At 49.8% G+C, this 17704-nt stretch overlaps 1 protein-coding gene across 1 annotated transcript in view; it reads left to right on the top strand.

Moving 5' to 3' along the window:
- The window catches only part of LOC126272253 (interleukin-1 receptor-associated kinase 1-like), a 152706-nt gene that overhangs the window by 11035 nt on the left and 123967 nt on the right, over positions 1–17704 (top strand). The window contains exon 2 of the mRNA XM_049974967.1: positions 1000–1185. Coding sequence (XP_049830924.1) covers positions 1000–1185 — 186 coding nt within the window. The remainder of the gene's footprint in view (positions 1–999; positions 1186–17704) is intronic.

Raw genomic sequence — 17704 nt, 5'->3', positions numbered from 1 at the left:
TATAAACACGCCTCCAGTCAGTCTTATGCAGCAAATGTATGAAAGTGGCTACATTGTTTATATTGTCCTCTTGGTATATTTATCTCCAATTACCTATATTTGGCACAACTACACTATGTGATCAAAAGTATCCGGACACCCCCAAAAACGTACATTTTTCAGATTAGGTGCATTGTGCTGTTGCCAAGTACTCCATATCAGCAACCTCAGTAGTCATTATACATTGTGAGAGAGCAGAATGAGGCACTCTGCAGAACTCACGGACTTCAAACGTGGTATGTGATTCGGTGTCACTTATGTCATACATGTGTGCGCGAGATTTCCACACTCCTATACATCTCAAAGTCCACTGTTTCCGACGGTATCGTGAAGGGACATTTACTGCACAAAAGCTTACAGGCCAACCTCACCTGTTGATTGACAGACTGCTGACATTTGAAGAGGGTCATAATGTGTAATAGGCAGACATCTATCCAGACCATCACACAGGAATTCCAAACCGCATCAGGATCCACTGCATACACTATGACATCACCAGTTCATTAGTCACAACACTAGGCCTACCACTGCGGTCATCATCATAAACATTGGTACAGCCATTTTTAAAATCGGCGCACCATTGCCTCACTCAGCTTTCACTCATTATTCCTTTTCCGTGCACATCACAAAGGTCACAATAAATTTCAGTTGGTTTGCAGTATTTTTGCCAACAAAAACCTAATCACAGAATGCACCTTAAAAGAGGGAGGGTTATCTATTGCAGTGCACATTTTAACATGTTACAGAAAGCAAAGTAGGAGACACACAGACCACACGCTATCACTGCTGGATGTGTACAGACTGTTGGAAAGTTATGGTAGCTGTAGCCTTGCCCACTGCCACAATAGACAAAAACATCTATTACTTTCTGGATAGCCCTCATAGAAGGCATAAGATATCAAATCATGACAAACATAAGTTATTTATAAATTATTTTTATGGTTATGTATTTTGTTTTAGGTGGAAAACATATGAATTTTGACATGATGACAATCCATGAATTGCGGAGATTTTTTGTAAGAGGTTTGTCACCTTCTGAGGAACTGCTCAACAGATGGGGTCACCAAAACCATACTATACTGGAACTGTTTGCTTTGCTGTCAAAAATGTGTTACTACAGAGCAATGATGATCTTGAAACCATTTGGTAAGTAGTGTTCCTAAATTTCCCCCTGCGGGTTCGGGGGTACGAATAGGCCCGCGGTATTCCTGCCTGTCGTAAGAGGCGACTAAAAGGAGTCTTCAAAGTTTCGGCCTTATGTGATGGTCCCCACTTGGGTTTGACCTGCCATTTTCAAAATTTCCGTTGTTAGTGCGTGCCATTTGGGGAAGGACGCCTTACGTGGTGTTTTTCTATTGGTCCATCGTGCACCTCCATCTTGCATGCTATCTATTGTCGTGTGGAGGGATTTACACCCCATGTCTTCTGGGTTGCCTCCTCGTCTTGTGCGCAATCCCCTTCTTATCGCCCACGGCAACTGTGAACCCTTTCAACACCTAAAATCCAGCACGGTAGCCAGTCCGTTGTGGTGGGGTCGTCATGTACCCTCTTGGTGGTAGCCCCCTGACCACGCAGGGATCGCACTACAGATGCCAGAGCTGTTTCCTCCCCATGCATGCCAAGGAGTATGTGCCCATCTTGTCTGGGGCACGGGGACTCCGGGCAATGGGATATCGGCCAGGTACCCGTTGCTTTGGCTGGGTGGCGCCCTTGGGGAGAGCCCTCGTTCGGAGTAGGTGGCATCTGGACGGATGTGGCGCAATGAAGCGCAATAAATCTCACCAAGCTGGTGGTCGCACTGCCACCAGCGTCTCTAAGCGAGGCAAAATTGAATTCGATGCTGCACAATATGATCCTCAGTCGTTCCCCTCGTTGGCTGCGCCATGGGAGGGACGCAGATCTAGTGCCAAGCAGGAGCCTTATGTACCACAATACCTTGTCTGCAGCAGGACTGATGGTGACTCCTTACTTTCGACAAAGCCTATGTTTTTTGTGGAACACCTGGAGGATAAGTTTGGGGAAGTGGCGGGTTTGTCTAAAATGAGGAATGGGTCCATCCTCCTCAAGACGTCCTCCCCAGCCCAGTCACGGGCGTTGCTCTTGTGTGATAAACTGGGAGACGTCCCTGTTACTGTCACTCCCCACAGTAGCTTAAATATGGTCCAGGGGATTATTTACCATCGCGACCTCTTGTTACAGTCCGATGACGAGCTGAGAGCTGACTTGGAACGACGAGGTGTGCATTTTGTCCGTCGTGTGCACAGAGGACCCAAGACCAACAGGGTGGCCACCGGTGCCTTTATCTTGGCCTTTGAGGGTGCTGTATTGCCTGAGAAGGTCAAGGTAATGGTTTACCATTATGACGTCAAGCCATACGTCCCTCCCCCGATGCGGTGCTTCCAGTGCTGGAAGTTTGGGCATATGTCCTCCCGTTGCCCATCCAGCGCCACATGTCGAGATTGCGGACGCCCCTCTCATCCCAATTCTCCATGTGCGCCTCCGCCTGTCTGTGTCAACTGTGGGGAACACCACTCTCCATGCTCGCCGGACTGCCCCGTTCTTCATAAGGAGCGGAAGATTATGGAATTTAAGACCCTGTACCGGCTTACTTATCGCGAGGCAAAACTGAAATTTGAAAGGTTGCATCCTGTCCCTCTTCAAACTTCTTATGCTGCAGCTACGTTATCGTCGCCCTTGCGGGCGGCAGTTGTCGCCTCCTCTGTGCCGCCTTCAGTTGGCCCTCGGGGCCGTCCATCTCTGTCTGCTCCCCTCGTGTCTGGGGGCAAGCCTTCCTCTGTTGCCCCCTTAGCAGTTGGAGGCAAACCCCCTTCTGTCACTCCCCCCGCACATGCTTCAGGAGTGACATCTGCTCCAAAACCAGGGGGCTCGATCCCTCCCCCTCCCCCTCCTCTGCTGGCGTCGTCTCCGCCGGCGTCGTCTCTGCCGGCTCCTCTCTCGCGGAAGGGGTCCCTCGGGGCCCTCCCTTCATCCGTTTCTTCTGCTACCCCGCCGGATGTCAGCCAGTGGCTGAAGGTTCATCCACCTGCTGGTCGTAGGGCTTCTGCGTCGTCGTCAGCCTCCGACGCTCCTTCAGAGAAACTCTCCCAGCCCTCTAAGCCAAAGGACAGACGCGAGAAGAAGGACCGGAATGTGTCCAAGAAGAAGGACGCTCCGGCAGTTTCAGTACCGCCTGCTGTCAATAGCTCTGGCTCTGGGGATGCGGTGGAGATCCTCGCCTCTGCCACGGATCTCGCCCTCACGGAACCCTCGGGGACCTCTCCTATGGACACAGCTGACTCTCGCTCAGTGGCGGCCGTTGACTCTGCGGCGCCGTCTGCCTCTTAGTCGCCTTCACGCCCTCCCAGTCCCTTCCTGCTTCCATTCTCCAGTGGAATTGCGGCGGTTATTTCCGCCACCTGCCTGAGCTCCGGATGCTTCTGAGTGTTTCCCCTGTTCTGTGCATTGCTCTTCAGGAAACTTGGTTTCCAGCAATGCGGACCCCTGCCCTTCGCGGTTATCGGGGATACTATAAGAACCGCGCTGACTGTCAACGAGCTTCAGGTGGAGTTTGCCTCTTTGTTCACCACTCTGTCTGTAGCTCGCCAGTACCCCTTCTGACGCCTTTAGAGGCAGTTGCTGTCAGGATTGAGCTCTCGCCGGCTATTACTGTTTGCTCTGTTTACGTTCCTCCGTATGGGAAACTCCCCCGACATGTCTTGGCTGCGCTGCTGGCTCAACTCCCGCCGCAATTGCTGCTTCTGGGCGATTTCAATGCCCACAACCCTCTATGGGGTGGGACTGTCTCCGATGACCGCGGTCGCGCTGTGGAGCATGTGTTGGCTCAGCTCGACCTTAGCCTCTTGAACACCGGTGCTTCCACGCATTTCAGTGTGTCCCATGGCTCGTTCTCGGCCATCGATCTCTCTCTTTGCAGCCCCGGACTTGTCCCATCCCTTCACTGGAGAGTGCATCCTGATCTGTGTGGTAGTGACCATTTTCCCATCTATTTGTCACTGCCCCAGTGTCATTCTTCTGGGCGCCTGCCCCGCTGGGCTCTCAACAGGGCTGACTGGCCGGCTTTTACTTCCGCTGCCACCATTGCTTCTCTCCCACAGGGTGACATTGACGAGGTGGTCCGTGTCTTGACCACGTCAATTATTTCTGCGGCCGAGACTGCCATCCCTCGCTCTTCTGGACTCCCTCGGAGGAAGTCTGTCCCCTGGTGGTCGCCGGAGATTGCTGAGGCTATTCGCGACCGTAGGCGGGCTCTCCAGCGTCATAAGCGGCACCCGTCTCTGGAGACCCTCATCGCCTTTAAGAAGCTCCGTGCCTTGGCCCGTCGTCTTATTGCACGGCGTAAGCAGGAGTGCTGGGAGAGGTACATTTCATCCTAGGGCTCCCGTGTCTCCCCGTCGCTCGTGTGGTCCTGCATCCGGCGGATTTATGGATACCAGACCCCTATGGGTGTCCCTGGAATCTCCCTGGACGGCGCTGTCTGCACGGACGCTGCCACCATTGCTGACCACCTTGCCACGCACTTTGCTACGAGCTCTGCGACTGCAACTTACCCTCCTGCCTTTCGCTCTCTAAAGGAGCGCGCCGAGCGGACGCCGTTATCGTTCCACACACGTCGTTCTGAAAAATACAATGCTCCTTTCAGCAAGAGGGAATTCCTCGCTGCCCTCGCCAATTGCCCTGATACAGCGCCAGGACCGGACTGCATCCACGCGCAGATGCTGAAGCATCTCTCCAGGGACTGCCAGGGACACATCCTTACCATCTTTAACCGCATTTGGAGCGAGGGCGTGTTCCCGTCGCAATGGCGAGAGGGTGTTATCGTTCCCATCTTGAAGCCCGGTGCGGACCCTCTGGCGGTGGACAGCTATCGTCCCATTACACTAACCAACGTTTTGTGCAAATTGCTCGAACGTATGGTGGGGCGGAGTTTTTGTTGGGTCCTTGAGTCGCGCGGTCTCCTCGCTCCATCCCAGGGTGGCTTCCGTCAGGGCCGGTCTGCTGCGGACAATTTGGTGCGGCTGGAATCTGCTATCCGTACGGCCTTTTCCCGCCGTCAGCATCTCGTTGCTGTATTTTTTGATCTGCGGAAGGCATATGACACAACATGGAGGCATCACATCCTTGCTACGTTGCGCGAGTGGGGTCTTCGTGGTCAGCTCCCAGCTTTTCTTCAAAACTTTTTATTGCGCCGCTCTTTCCGGGTGCAAGTCGGTGCCGCCTCTAGTTCATCTTATATACAGGAAAATGGGGTCCCGCAGGGCTCGGTTTTGAGCGTTTCCTTATTTCTAGTGGCCATTAATGGTCTGGCTGCAGCCGTGGGGTCGTCGGTGTCTCCTACTTTGTATGCCGACGACTTCTGCATCTCATTTAGCTCAACGACTACGGGAGTCGCCGAATGCAGGCTGCAAGCAGCCGTTCGCAAGGCGGCATCATGGGCTCTGACTCATGGATTTCAGTTCTCTGCGGCCAAGACTCGAGTTATGCACTTCTGCAGGCGTCGGACGGTCCACCCTCATCCGGAACTTTACCTCGACGGTCACCTACTTGAAGGGGTGGACACTAGCCGCTTCTTAGGACTCGTCTTTGATGCCCAGCTCACGTGGGTTCCTCATATTACTGAGCTGAAGCAAAAGTGCTGGCAGCACCTCAACGCCCTCCGCTGCCTGAGCCATGCGTCTTGGGGTGCAGATCGCAGCACGCTGTTGCGATTGTACAGAGCCCTTGTGCAGTCCAGGCTTGATTATGGGAGCCTGGCCTATGGGTCTGCATCGCCCTCAGTGTTGACGTTGTTGGACCCCATACACCACTGTGGGGTTCGGCTTGCAACTGGCGCTTTCCGTACGAGCCCCGTGGATAGTCTGCTGGTGGAGGCCGGGGTTCCCCCGTTGCGGATTCGCCACCACCGACTGCTCGCCGACTATGCTGTCCACGTGCATTGCTCACCGGGCCATCCCAATCATCGCCTGCTTTTTCCCTGCCAGGGTTCTCCCTCTGCCCGACCGGCGACCTAGGTCTGGGCTTTCCATTGCTGTCCGCGTCCAGTCCCTGCGGTCTGAACTGGGGTCGTTCCCTCTTCTGCCGCCCTTCCGGGCCTGTGTACCCACGCCTCCCTGGTGTATGACCCGTCCGTCCGTCCGCCTGGACTTGGCACGGGAACCCAAGGACTCGGTTCCGCATGTGGCCCTCCGTCACCGTTTTCTTTCGCTCGTCATCTCATTTTCAGGCTGTGAGCCTGTCTACACTGATGGTTCCCTGGTGGATGGTCGTCCTGCCTACGCTTTTGCTCACGCTGCCCATGTTGAACAGCGCTCCTTGCCGGCTGGCTGCAGTATCTTTACTGCAGAGCTGGTGGCCATATTGCGCGCTCTTGAGCATATGCGTTCCTGCTCAGGTACGTCCATCGTCATCTGCAGTGACTCCCTGAGCAGCCTCCAGGCTATCGACCGCTGCTATACCTCTTCTCCTCTGGTATCCTTTATTCAGGAGTCTGTTTTTGCCATTACCCACTCTGGTCATTCGGTGGTCTTTGTTTGGACGCCAGGTCACGTTGGCATCCCGGGGAACAAACGTGTCGACAGGCTGGCCAAAGGGGCGGTCGACGCCCCCACTTTGGCGATCGGCCTCCCGGCTCGTGATTTGCAGCTGGTGTTGCGCCGTAAGGTGCTTCAGATGTGGCGTGACGAGTGGCGTAGCCTGACTTCTCCGAATAAACTGCGGGCTGTGAAGGAGACGATCGATGTGTGGCAGTCCTCCCTGCGGGCTTCTCGCAGGGACTCTGTCATCCTGTGTCGGCTCCGCATCGGCCATACCTACCTGACGCACGGACATCTTTTGCGTCAGGAGGATCCCCCCCTGTGTCAGTGTGGGTCCCGGTTGACGGTCGCCCATATTTTGTTGGAGTGTCCCCGCCTGCGCACCCTCCGGCAGACTTTTAATCTCCCGGGCACGTTGCCTTTGGTTTTATGCAACGATGCCTCCATGGCTGACGACGTTTTAAATTTTATCCGTGGTAGTCCTTTTTATGGTTCCATTTAGGGGGGACCTGTCCCTTTCCCTTTCTGTGTATCTTGTCCTCGAGTGTCCCATTGGTCGCAGATTTTAATGTGTGTATTCGGGTGGTTGACTCTTTCCCAATTTTTGTTCCCATGGTCAGTCAACCAGTCTCCGACCCTCTTATTTTCTTCCGTATCTTTCTGTCCAGTGTTCGTCTGTACTCTTCTTGTCTCTAGTGTTCGCTGCCACATTGGTGTTGTTTCAGTGACTGGGGGGAGGGGCGTCTCCTCCCCCCTTGGGGTTTTACCTGTTTCGTAAATTTTGTTTCGCCGGTTTTTTGGAATGGGGGACTGATGACCTTAGCTGTTTAGTCCCCCTTAAACATCCCAACAACAACTGTTCCTAAATTATTGTCTCTTGCCCAATGAAAAGATAACAGAGACTTTTGAAATATTGTCTTTCACTGGTGGTGAAGTAAAGTCACACACCTGATTGTGCGTGTGGCACATAAAAATACTATTTTTTGACAAAGAATTCTCCCATAGCTGCTTGGTAAAGTTATTTCATATTTTGAGTAAAATTTGAACTTTATTGTGTTTCAAATCAGGAACAGTATTTTATGCCTTTGTGGAGTTTAAGAATTTATGAGATGAGCATGTAGTCCACATTACATTAAGTTCTTCGGTTACTGTATTCCACATAAGTTGCTACTCACCATATAGTGGAGATACTGAGCCACAGTAGGCACAGCAAGAAGATTCACACACTCATAGCTTTTGGTCATTAATGCCTTTGTCAGCAGTACACACACACACACACACACACACACACACACACACACACACACACACACACACACACACACAGTAGTGACTCTCCATCAGCCACCGGGTTGACACCCCTGCATCTCTTCATCCTCATGACTGTCATCCCTCCAATGGAACGTTTGTGGCCTTCGGTCCCACAAAGAGGATTTATGGCTGCTTCTAGCATCGCAGCATCGCCTTGTACTCTGCCTTCAGGAAATAACATTGCACCCTCGAGACTGCTTTGGGCTTCCACATTACTTACCGATTCGTTTTGACCGTCCTCCTGAGGTTGGCATCCCATCTCATGGGGGCGTCATGCTGATTATATTGGATGACCTTCGTAGTCATCCCATCTCCCTGACTACCCGTCTTCAAGCAGTTGCTGTTCGCCTTTTCCTTCCCCACCTTTCTCCCTCTGTACATGCAGAAGACCCTTTGTAATATGATGTAGCTGTATCAAACAAATTTGATCGCTTACCTGACAAAAACTAAGGCAAATCTCATAAAGATGCAAATTTTCAGCCCCCCAGGGGGCCCACAGTCCTTCTGTGGGTACGTGTGTGGTGCGCATGGGGTGCTGAGCTATTGCAGTCTCCTTTCCTTTCCAGGATGCATTACCATCCCTGTTCCTCTCTCTTCCTATCCTTGATCTTTTTTCCGTGTCCCCTCTTAGTGGACTACTTTATGTGGACCTGGCTATCCTCCTGGCATTGTTTTGGTCTGTGCTATTGTTTAGTTTGCTGTTTCCATCTCCTTTTCAGCATTTTTGGTCCCCTTGGGGTTTGACCTCCATTTTCAAAATTTTCTGTTCAGTGTGAGCCATTTGAGGATGAACTCCCTACCTAGCTTCCATGGTGCAGGTTCCTTTCCCCCCTCACCTCCCCTTTCCCTTTGCACCCTGCCCCCCCCCCCCCTCTCCCCCCCCCCCCCCCCCTCCTGCTAGGTCACCAGCATGGTAGCCAGTCCGTGTGGTGGGGCTATTAAGTACCCACTTAGCTGAGCCCCTTGGAACCACAGGGATCACACTGCTAGTACCTGAGCAGTTAAGCCTTGTGTATGCCTAGGAGTCGATGCTCATCACTTTGGGGCACCAGAACTCCTGGCCATGGCCGCCATGCCAGACGGTCCTTCCTGTGGCTGGGTGGTGCCCACAGAGCGAGCCCCTGATTGGAGTGGGTGGTACTAGCGAAGACGCCTTGCGCATGAAGCGACAAAAGCTTCCCCATCCTGGCCATTCTGTGGCCATCGCTAAGAGTGGTAGCAGGCATGACACTACTTCTTCTGATCCTCCGGCCTTCCCCTCACTGGCCACCCCCTGGGAGGAGGGTCAAGCTCGTCGGCTTGGGTTGAAACCTTTCCCTTGGTACTTGCTTTTTACCAGGACAGATGGTGAAAGTTTTGCCATGGCCAAGCCTTTGTTTTTCATGGAGATGATTGAAGATAAGTATGGCAAAGTGGAATCGATGAGTGAAATGCGGTCCGGTGCTTTGCTCATAAAGACATCTTCTGCTGCCCAATCTGACGCCCTGCATGCATGTGACCATCTCGGTGACATCCCAATCTCCGCCACGCCCCACCAATCTTTGAACTCAGTACAGGGTATTATTTTCCACTGGGATCTCCTTCTCCAAACTGAAGAGGAGCTCCGAGCTAGCCTCCAGTGGCGAGGGGTTAGTTTTATCTGCCGTGTGCAGTGAGACCCTCTAAACAATCGCACCGCTACGGGCATCTTTGTCCTGGCCTTCGAGGGGGATGTCCTCCCAGAAAAGGTCAAGGTAATGGTGCACTGGTGTGATGTAAAACCTTATATTCCACCACCGATGAGATGCTTTAAATGCTTATGGTTTGGGCACATGTCTTCCCGCTGCGCCACTGATCCCCTCTGTGATGACTGTGGGCACACCCTCCATGAGAGGAGTGCCTGTGCTCCCCTACCAGTGTGTGTAAATTGTCATGGACTGCATTCCTCACGCTCGCCTGCATGCTCGGTGTTTGTGAAAGAAAGGAGGATTCAAGAGTACACCTTAGATCGGCTCACCTACACTGAGGCTCATCAAAAGTATGACCGGCTCCATCCCTTGTCTATGACTTCTACTTTTTGCTTCATTTATGTCCGTTGCCCCTCCTGCCCACACCTCTTTCCAGCCCCACCCCATTCGCCCCATGCCTTCTGCCTCCTCCTCACTCTCGCACTCCCCCCCCTCCCTCTCCCCATCATTACCCATAACCACCCCTTCAGGTGCTGCTCCCCCTCCCCCACTGGAGAAGTGCTCCCCTTCTTGGGCAGCCACCAGTACTGGAGCTCCCTCCCGGGACTCCTCTTTCCGGCACCCTCCTGAAAAAGAGATCTGCTACACCACATTGGTAGCACGATCTGCGGCTGGTGGGTGCCAAGATTGCCAAGTGTAATTCTGTGCCTGCCCTCCCTGAAGTCTGCCCTTCTCTTCCTTCCCAAGAGAAGAAGCAGCAACGCAAGAACAAGGGCAAGGCCCCTATGGTACCCCCTGAGGTGCAGCCTTCCCCTCCTTCAGTCAATAAACCAACAGTCTGTCCCCACCTATATGGATATTACCCCATCCTTATTGGTGATGGATGGCGACTTGGCAGTGTGACTGACTCCGGTCCATCTGCTTCCCATTTGGACTCTGGCTTGAGAATCCTCCAGTGGAATTGTAATGGATATTTGCATCACTTTCCACAGTTTCAGCCCCTTCTTTCCTTCTACTCTGCTGCTTGTATTGCATTACAGGAGACCCATTTTGTCAATTCTTACTCACCCTCCCTTCGTGGTTTCCATGCTTTCTGTTGGAACCAAATTGGTCCCTTGAGGGCTTCTAGTGGTGTTTTCCCCGACTCACGCACAGTTATTTACTGTGTCATGAGGATCCCACTCTTTGTCGTTGTGGGGCGTCCTTGACGGTGGTCCATATTCTGTCGGAGTGCGCTCTTTTAACCGTGCTCAAGCAGACTTTTGCAATGCCTGACACGCTCTCTGCTCTTTTATCAGATGACTCTGCCATGGTGGACTTGGTTTTGTGTTTTATTCGGGCAGGGGTTTTTTATCCTTTAATCTGAGTGTTTGTTTCTTAGTGTTGATTCTGGCTTTTAGCCTCTGATTTTAAACATCCTCACCACCCTTCTTCACGAAAGGGGTCTTCGTGGTGCTCTGCCCACTTTTATCCTTCATTGCCTCCTCCGTAATGGACACTGCAGAATGCCGCCTACAGGGGACAATCTGCTGGGCATACTCATGGGCTGTCTCCCGTGGCTTTCAGTTTTCGGAGGCCAAGTCATGTGTTGTGCATTTCTGTCATGGCTGTACAGTCCATCCCCATCCGGACCTGTTCTTCGATGGCCAGCCCCTCGAGATGGTGGACACCCATCACTTCTTGGGTCTGGTCTTCGATGCCTGGTTGACATGGCTCCCTCATTTTTGGCAGCTGAAGAGGACATGCAGGCGCCATTTCAATATTCTTAGGTGTCTGTGCAATATCACCTGGGGTGCAGACCGCTCTGTTCTCTTGCGATTGTATCAAGCGCTGGTTCAGTCTTGTTTAGACTATGGAAGTCCTGTCTATGGTTCTATGTTGCCTTTGACATTGCAGGTACTAGACCCCATCCACCATTGTGTGGTCTGACTTGCGACTGGTGCCTTCCGGACTAGCCCAGTACTTAGCCTTCTCGTAGAGATGGGGATTCCACCGCTATGAGTTTTTTGCCAACAGCAGCTGATATTTTATGTGCTCTGCATTCGCTGCAGCCCAAAGCACCCTAATTATGGTCTCCTTTATCCAGACCGCTGCTGCAGTGGCGGCCATGATATGGGCTTACCGTGGCTGTCCACATTCAGTCGCTCTTTTCTGAGCTCCAGCAATTCCCTCTACCACCTCTTTTCTCCGCTCACGCACTTACCTCTCCATGGTGCATCTCTTGGCTGCAGCTCTGTCTTAATATCTCAATCGATTCAAAGGATTCTGTCCCTCTGATAGCTCTTCACCACCAGTTCTACTGTCTCCTCAGTTCCTTTCAGGGTTCAGAAGTTATATATACTGACGGCTCCATGATTGCCGACTGCACTGGTTTTGCTTACGCCTATGTGCGACACATGGAACTTCATTCCTTGGCAGATGGCTATAGTGTTTTTACTGCAGAATTGGTAGCCATCTTGTGCACAGAGGACCATATCCGCTTCTGCTCAGAACTATCCTTCAATATCTGTAGTGACTCATTGAGCAGTTTGCACGCTATCGGTCAGTGCTTCCCTCGCCACAGGTTGTTCATCGCTATCCGGACTCCCTTTCTCTCCTTGCTCAACGTGGATGCTCGGTGGTTTTCGTTTGGACCCCAGGCCATGTTGGGATTCCTGGCAATGAACTTGCTGATCGACTGGCTAAATTAACTACTACCAGGCCATCTCTTGTTATTGGCATTCCAGAAATAGACCTTCGATCAGCATTATGTCATCAGGTTTTGGGCCTTTCGAATGCAGAATGGCACACATCCTATGCTGACTCCGCGTTGGCCATACTTGGCTGACTCACGGTTATCTCCTCTGTTGTGAGGGCCCCCCGTCATAGTTGATCGATGCTGACTGTGGCTCACATCTTATTGGACTGCCTCAACTTAGCCACCCTGCGATGGACTTTCAGCTATCCAGACTTACTACCCCTGGTGTTGGCTGACAGTGCCTCAGCAGTGGATCTCGTTTTACATTTTATTCGTGATGGGGATTTTTATTGCTTTATTTAAGAGAGGGACCTTCCACCTTAATGGTGAGTGAAGGGAATGGCAGACCCTTTTGTTTCCCCCCTTCGCCCCTACTGGATTGGCTTCAACTGGGCTTTGTGGTTCACATCGGCCCTCTACCTTCTCAGTCCTTTCTTTACGAGGTCTGTTATGTCTTGAGCATCTCTCTTGTCTCCTGTGCTTCTTCCTTCACACCCCTGTCGTTAGTCACTTTCTTTCACTCACCTCTTCTTCCACCCTTTTCCTTCTTTCCCTGTCAATAGTTTATCATTTTATGGTCATTGTAGTTCCCTCTTTCAGTATGGGATTTTATCAGCTTTAGTTAATCCAATGTCGGAGGGACTGATGAACGCGTAGTTTGGTCCCTTCTTCAACCAACCAACCAACTAAATTCCCAGACATGGAAAACTGTAAGACTGCAAATTCTACCAATTGTGGTCAACGAAACTAATCATTACTTTGATCTACCAAAAATTTTCCAACCTGCCTTGAGAGGAAACCTTAATATGAGGAGTCACCTTGGTGGTTTTACCTATCAGTTCAAGGAAACAACTCATTTTCTGGCATTCTGTGAACTTTTTTCCAGGAAGAGCATCCAATATACACACATGATCTGTTAAGGCATATAGTTAGTGCCGGCATGGCAGTCAGGAACAAAAGAGAAGAGACGGCTGTGATAAGACATCAGCCAGTTGCATGCTGATGATCTCCCTCCAGGACGACAATGCGACAGCAGTGGCCCCTATGTGAAGAGGACGTAGGTGTCGCACCCAGTGGTGGCAGCCCACTTCGATGGCAGCTTCAATGTTAGCCACTTCCTTAGCACTCTCTCTGTGGTTGCCTACTCTGAAGAAGACTGATTATTTTGTATGTTGCCCTTTGCTTGTGACACATCTATCAAAGTTGAGTATTATAAATTGTCTTGTTAAAATAAAACTCATTAATATGAGTTGTTTGATTTTTTGTCTAGGGAACTGAGTATGCAGGATTCCTAGGCACAACATGATCTGTACACAATAAAACCTCTGAAAGTAGTCGTCAAGGGACTGCTGCCAAACATGGACTCTAGTTAATTCGTGACATGTTGCTTGACCTTCAGTTTCAGTCTCAGAGATTGCTATAAATGTCAGAGCTTGATGGAATCACTAAGGGAAAGTTTACATCAAGTCGTCGTCTTCTTCTTCTTCTTCTTCTTCTTCTTAGGGCTTCAACCATCATGTTGGTTAGCGATAGTTCACCATACATTTCTGTCTTTGCACTTCCTCTTGAGAGTTGTACAGGTGCTGCTGCTGGTATCCTCCATGATCTGATCAGATTGACATATTATACTTCTAGTCTTCCACTTGTATTTTTCCTTTTTACAGTCCCTTCAATGATACTTTCAAATATATGATCAAGTGTCTCCAGATGGGCAACCCATGTGTTCATTCTGTGTTTGATTACCTTTATGAGACAAGGCTTTTGTTCCTCCACTTTGTAGGGCACCTTTTTGTTTGATATCTTGTCTACCCAGGAAATCTTGAGCATTCTGTGGTGGTACCGCACCTCGAAGGCTGTTATTTTATGTTTCTCTGCTTCTTAGAGCATCCGTGTTTCACTTCCTAATAGCAGCACACTCCAAACAAATATCTTTATAAGGTTGTTCCTGAGACACTTGTCTATGCTACTGGATGTGAAAAGGGCTCTTCTTTTGTTAAAAGTAGATTTTGTGTAGTGGATTCGGCTTGCAATCTCCTTCCTTGACCTTCTGTCTGATGTAATTTTATTTTCTAGGTAGCCAAAGGAATCCACAGTCTCCAGTTGCTCATTGTTAAGTGAACATTGAGCAACAGTATTTTGTCTGCTCACCACTAAGAGTTTTGTTTTACCTTTATTTTCCTAGTATAGGAGAGCCAAGGGTTGTCCCCATCTGGGCCAGCATTGTTTCTAATTGTTCTGAGTCTTCACACTGCAATATGATCAACCAGTCTCAGTATGTCTACTTTCTTTCCATGAATTTCAAATCTTCTTATAGTTCCTAGTTTCTTCCTAGCTTCATGTATTGTCCTCTTAATGTATCCTATGAATAAGACAGGAGAGTAAGCAGTACTGCTGTACACCCTGGTTAATAGTTGCTTCCTCGTGATGTTCTCAACACCTTATCAGCGCCAGCTCTTCTCTCTACAGTCTCTGCATTACTCTTCAGTCCTTATACTTTATGCCAGTTTCTCTTAGCATCTTAAAAAAGCTGTCACCAGTCTACCATACCAAATGCTTTTTCTAAGTCGATGAAGGAAATATGTGTGTCTTGACCCCCCTCTTTAGTCTTTTCTCAAGCTATAATCATAGGCTGAGTATTGCTCCTCATGCGCCTACAGCTCTTCTAGAGTCAGACTGGTCTTCCATGATCATTGCATCTATCCTGCCTTCTATCTGCCTTAAAACATTGTCTCCCTCTTTTTCTGGATCAGTGCCCTTGGCATATCATTTCCACCTTTCTACTGTGTTTTTCTGCTCATATAAAACTATTCAATCTTCATTTTGGACTGCACTGTATTTTATATGCCTGTTCCAAAGAAATGTGTAGTTAATTTATAGACAATTCCAGGTTTACTACCTTGATCATGTCCTTCACCTCTTTGCACTGGTCCTCCAAGATTTGTTGTTTAGCCTTTATTGACTCTCGGTTGATTTCATTCCTTCAATGTTCTATATTGCCTGTATCCTTCCTTAGTATCTTAAATTTATTTTTGTTATTATGCTTTCATTGATCCTTTTTTATGCTTTGCCTTCTGTCTTCCATCTGCTTCATTTGCTGTTTGTAGGATGTTGCTTTTCAAGGACTCCCATTTTTCTTCAACATGGCTGCTGCTGTTCGTAACTGTACCCATTTTAGTTTGTTCCTTGTGTGTCGACCTAGACATATCATTCTTTAGTCTATTCAGATCCCATTTCTCACAAGTTCTTGTCTTAACGTTTCTTGAATATCAGATCACATTCTTTTATCGCTATGTTGTGGCCACTATCAATTTCTTTGCCTGGGTAGCTTCTTCAGTCTCTTTATTTGATTTCAAAACCTTCGTCCATCTAGAATAAAATTGATCTGATATTTTTTCTTATCACCAGGAGCTTTCCATGTGGGTGCTGTTGAAACCATGTGTTACATATTACTAGTTGATGTTATGCACAGAATTGTACTGATTCTTCCTCAAAGCCAGAAAGGTTCAACTATAGCTCCATCTCTTTCATCTCCCATAGATGCATTCCAGTCCTCGATTGTGATAAGGTTGTTTTGTTGTTTGACCGTGTTTACACCACCTTTTATCTCACTGTACACTCTTTCCACTACTTCATCATCATATGCTGATGTCAGCATGTACACTTGGAGTATCGCTGTCTTGTTCAGTTTTGTGTCCAATTGTACGGGTAATATTGTTTTCTGTATTTGTTGGTAACCATCGACTCTATACCTTAGCTTCTTGTAAGAAACCACTTGTACCCCTTCTTCTCCTGGGACTCCTCTCTGTAGCCCATGTGTATAACTCTTGAGTCACCACTCATTGGCAGGTTCATGCTTGGCTGCCTTGGGGCCCCACCCTTTGCAGCATCTTTTCTCTTCCATGTTGCATGTCTATCCTCTCACTGTTCTTTTTCCCCTCCTTTGGGGAACATATGTGGACTGTTTTTGAAAATGTATTCTACATTTTTGGTAGACAGTATCAGAATACTCTCCACTGGTTTTTGTTCATTGTTCTTTCTTTGTTCACCTTCTCCTATCGTTCCTCTGCTTTGGCACTATAGATTCCTCATTCTCTTCTTCCTCCCTGTGCGCTCCTGAAGGCCAACCCACGTGTCTGATGTGTTACAGGTGACTGGGTAATACGTAATTCCCAGCCTCCCGTCAACAGGCAGGGTTTGCATGTACTGCCTGGTACAAGCCAGGCCCAGGGAGGGGTGCTTGCCTGAGCTACTACCTTTCCAAATAGGCGATTGGTCCCTCTTTCAGGTGTTGGGGAGGTGTGACCTGAGGTGTGAACAATCACCTAAGGTGGGTGCACCCCCTTCCGATTGTCCGCCTCCTCCTCCCCGCTGCATCAACTGCAGTAATGACTATGCCGCCTCCTCCCACAATTGTCCCATGTATCTCTATGAGCGGGCTGTCCAGGAGTTCTGGGTGAAGAAAAAAAAATGCCTTATCTGTCGCTCACAAGCTGTTGGCTAGTCGGAAACCCTATGTCCTACCATCTGGCACCTACGGTACATCTCGCTCCATGAAGGACATGGCCAAGCAGACATGCAACCTCAGATTTAGCACCACAGTTGTGAAATTGCCCAGAGTCACGGTACCATCTCTGTCTCCTCCTCCAACTGTGCAACATGCCACCAAAATTTCATCTCATGGGGCAAAGTCACCAATTACACAACTGGCAGGCTGGAAAGGACAGAAGGAATACTCCCATGAAGACTTCCTATGTCCCTCCAGCCAATCAACATCTGAGTCTTCCTCTGTCAGCAGGAAAGGCTCCAAAAAGTTAAACGTAGGCAAATGGTCTTCTCTTTTGCCGACTCAGTCCTCTTCCAGCCGACCCCCATGTCACCGGTGCACACAAACAACTGTTTTTCTGCCCTGGACTCTGCAGGCCAATGGAAGGAGAATGCTGACGCTTCCGCAGACATCATGGAACAGGATCCTCCTGCCTGTGAGCACTGTAGCAGCGAGTCTTTGAAGGCTGGCACTCAGCATCCGAGGTGACACCCCTTCATTTTTTCCTTGTCAAGACACTCATCCAGTGGAATATTTGCGGTCTTTGTTCCAGCAAAGTGGATTTACAGCTGCTCTTACAATTGCAGCATCCACTTGTTTTCTGCCTTCAGGAAACAAAATTGTGGTTGTGTCCACAGAACCGCTTTGAGCCCTTGCATTTCTTCCCAGACCGTTTTGACCTGCGCCCCCCCACCCCCTCCCCCTCCCCCCCGGGTGGGACTCCATCTCCTGTGTGAATCGTGCTGCTCACATGAGATGATGTTCATAGTCAACCCATCTCCCTGACTACGTGCCTTCAGGCTGTTGCCATTCACTTTTTCCTTCCTCACTTGACCTTTTCTCTTTGTACCATTTA

Source organism: Schistocerca gregaria, chromosome 5 (genome assembly GCF_023897955.1).
Source record: "Schistocerca gregaria isolate iqSchGreg1 chromosome 5, iqSchGreg1.2, whole genome shotgun sequence".
NCBI classification, from domain to species: Eukaryota; Metazoa; Arthropoda; class Insecta; order Orthoptera; family Acrididae; genus Schistocerca; species Schistocerca gregaria.
Note: the sequence above shows the minus strand (reverse complement) of the source record. Positions and strands in the feature narration are given on the sequence as shown.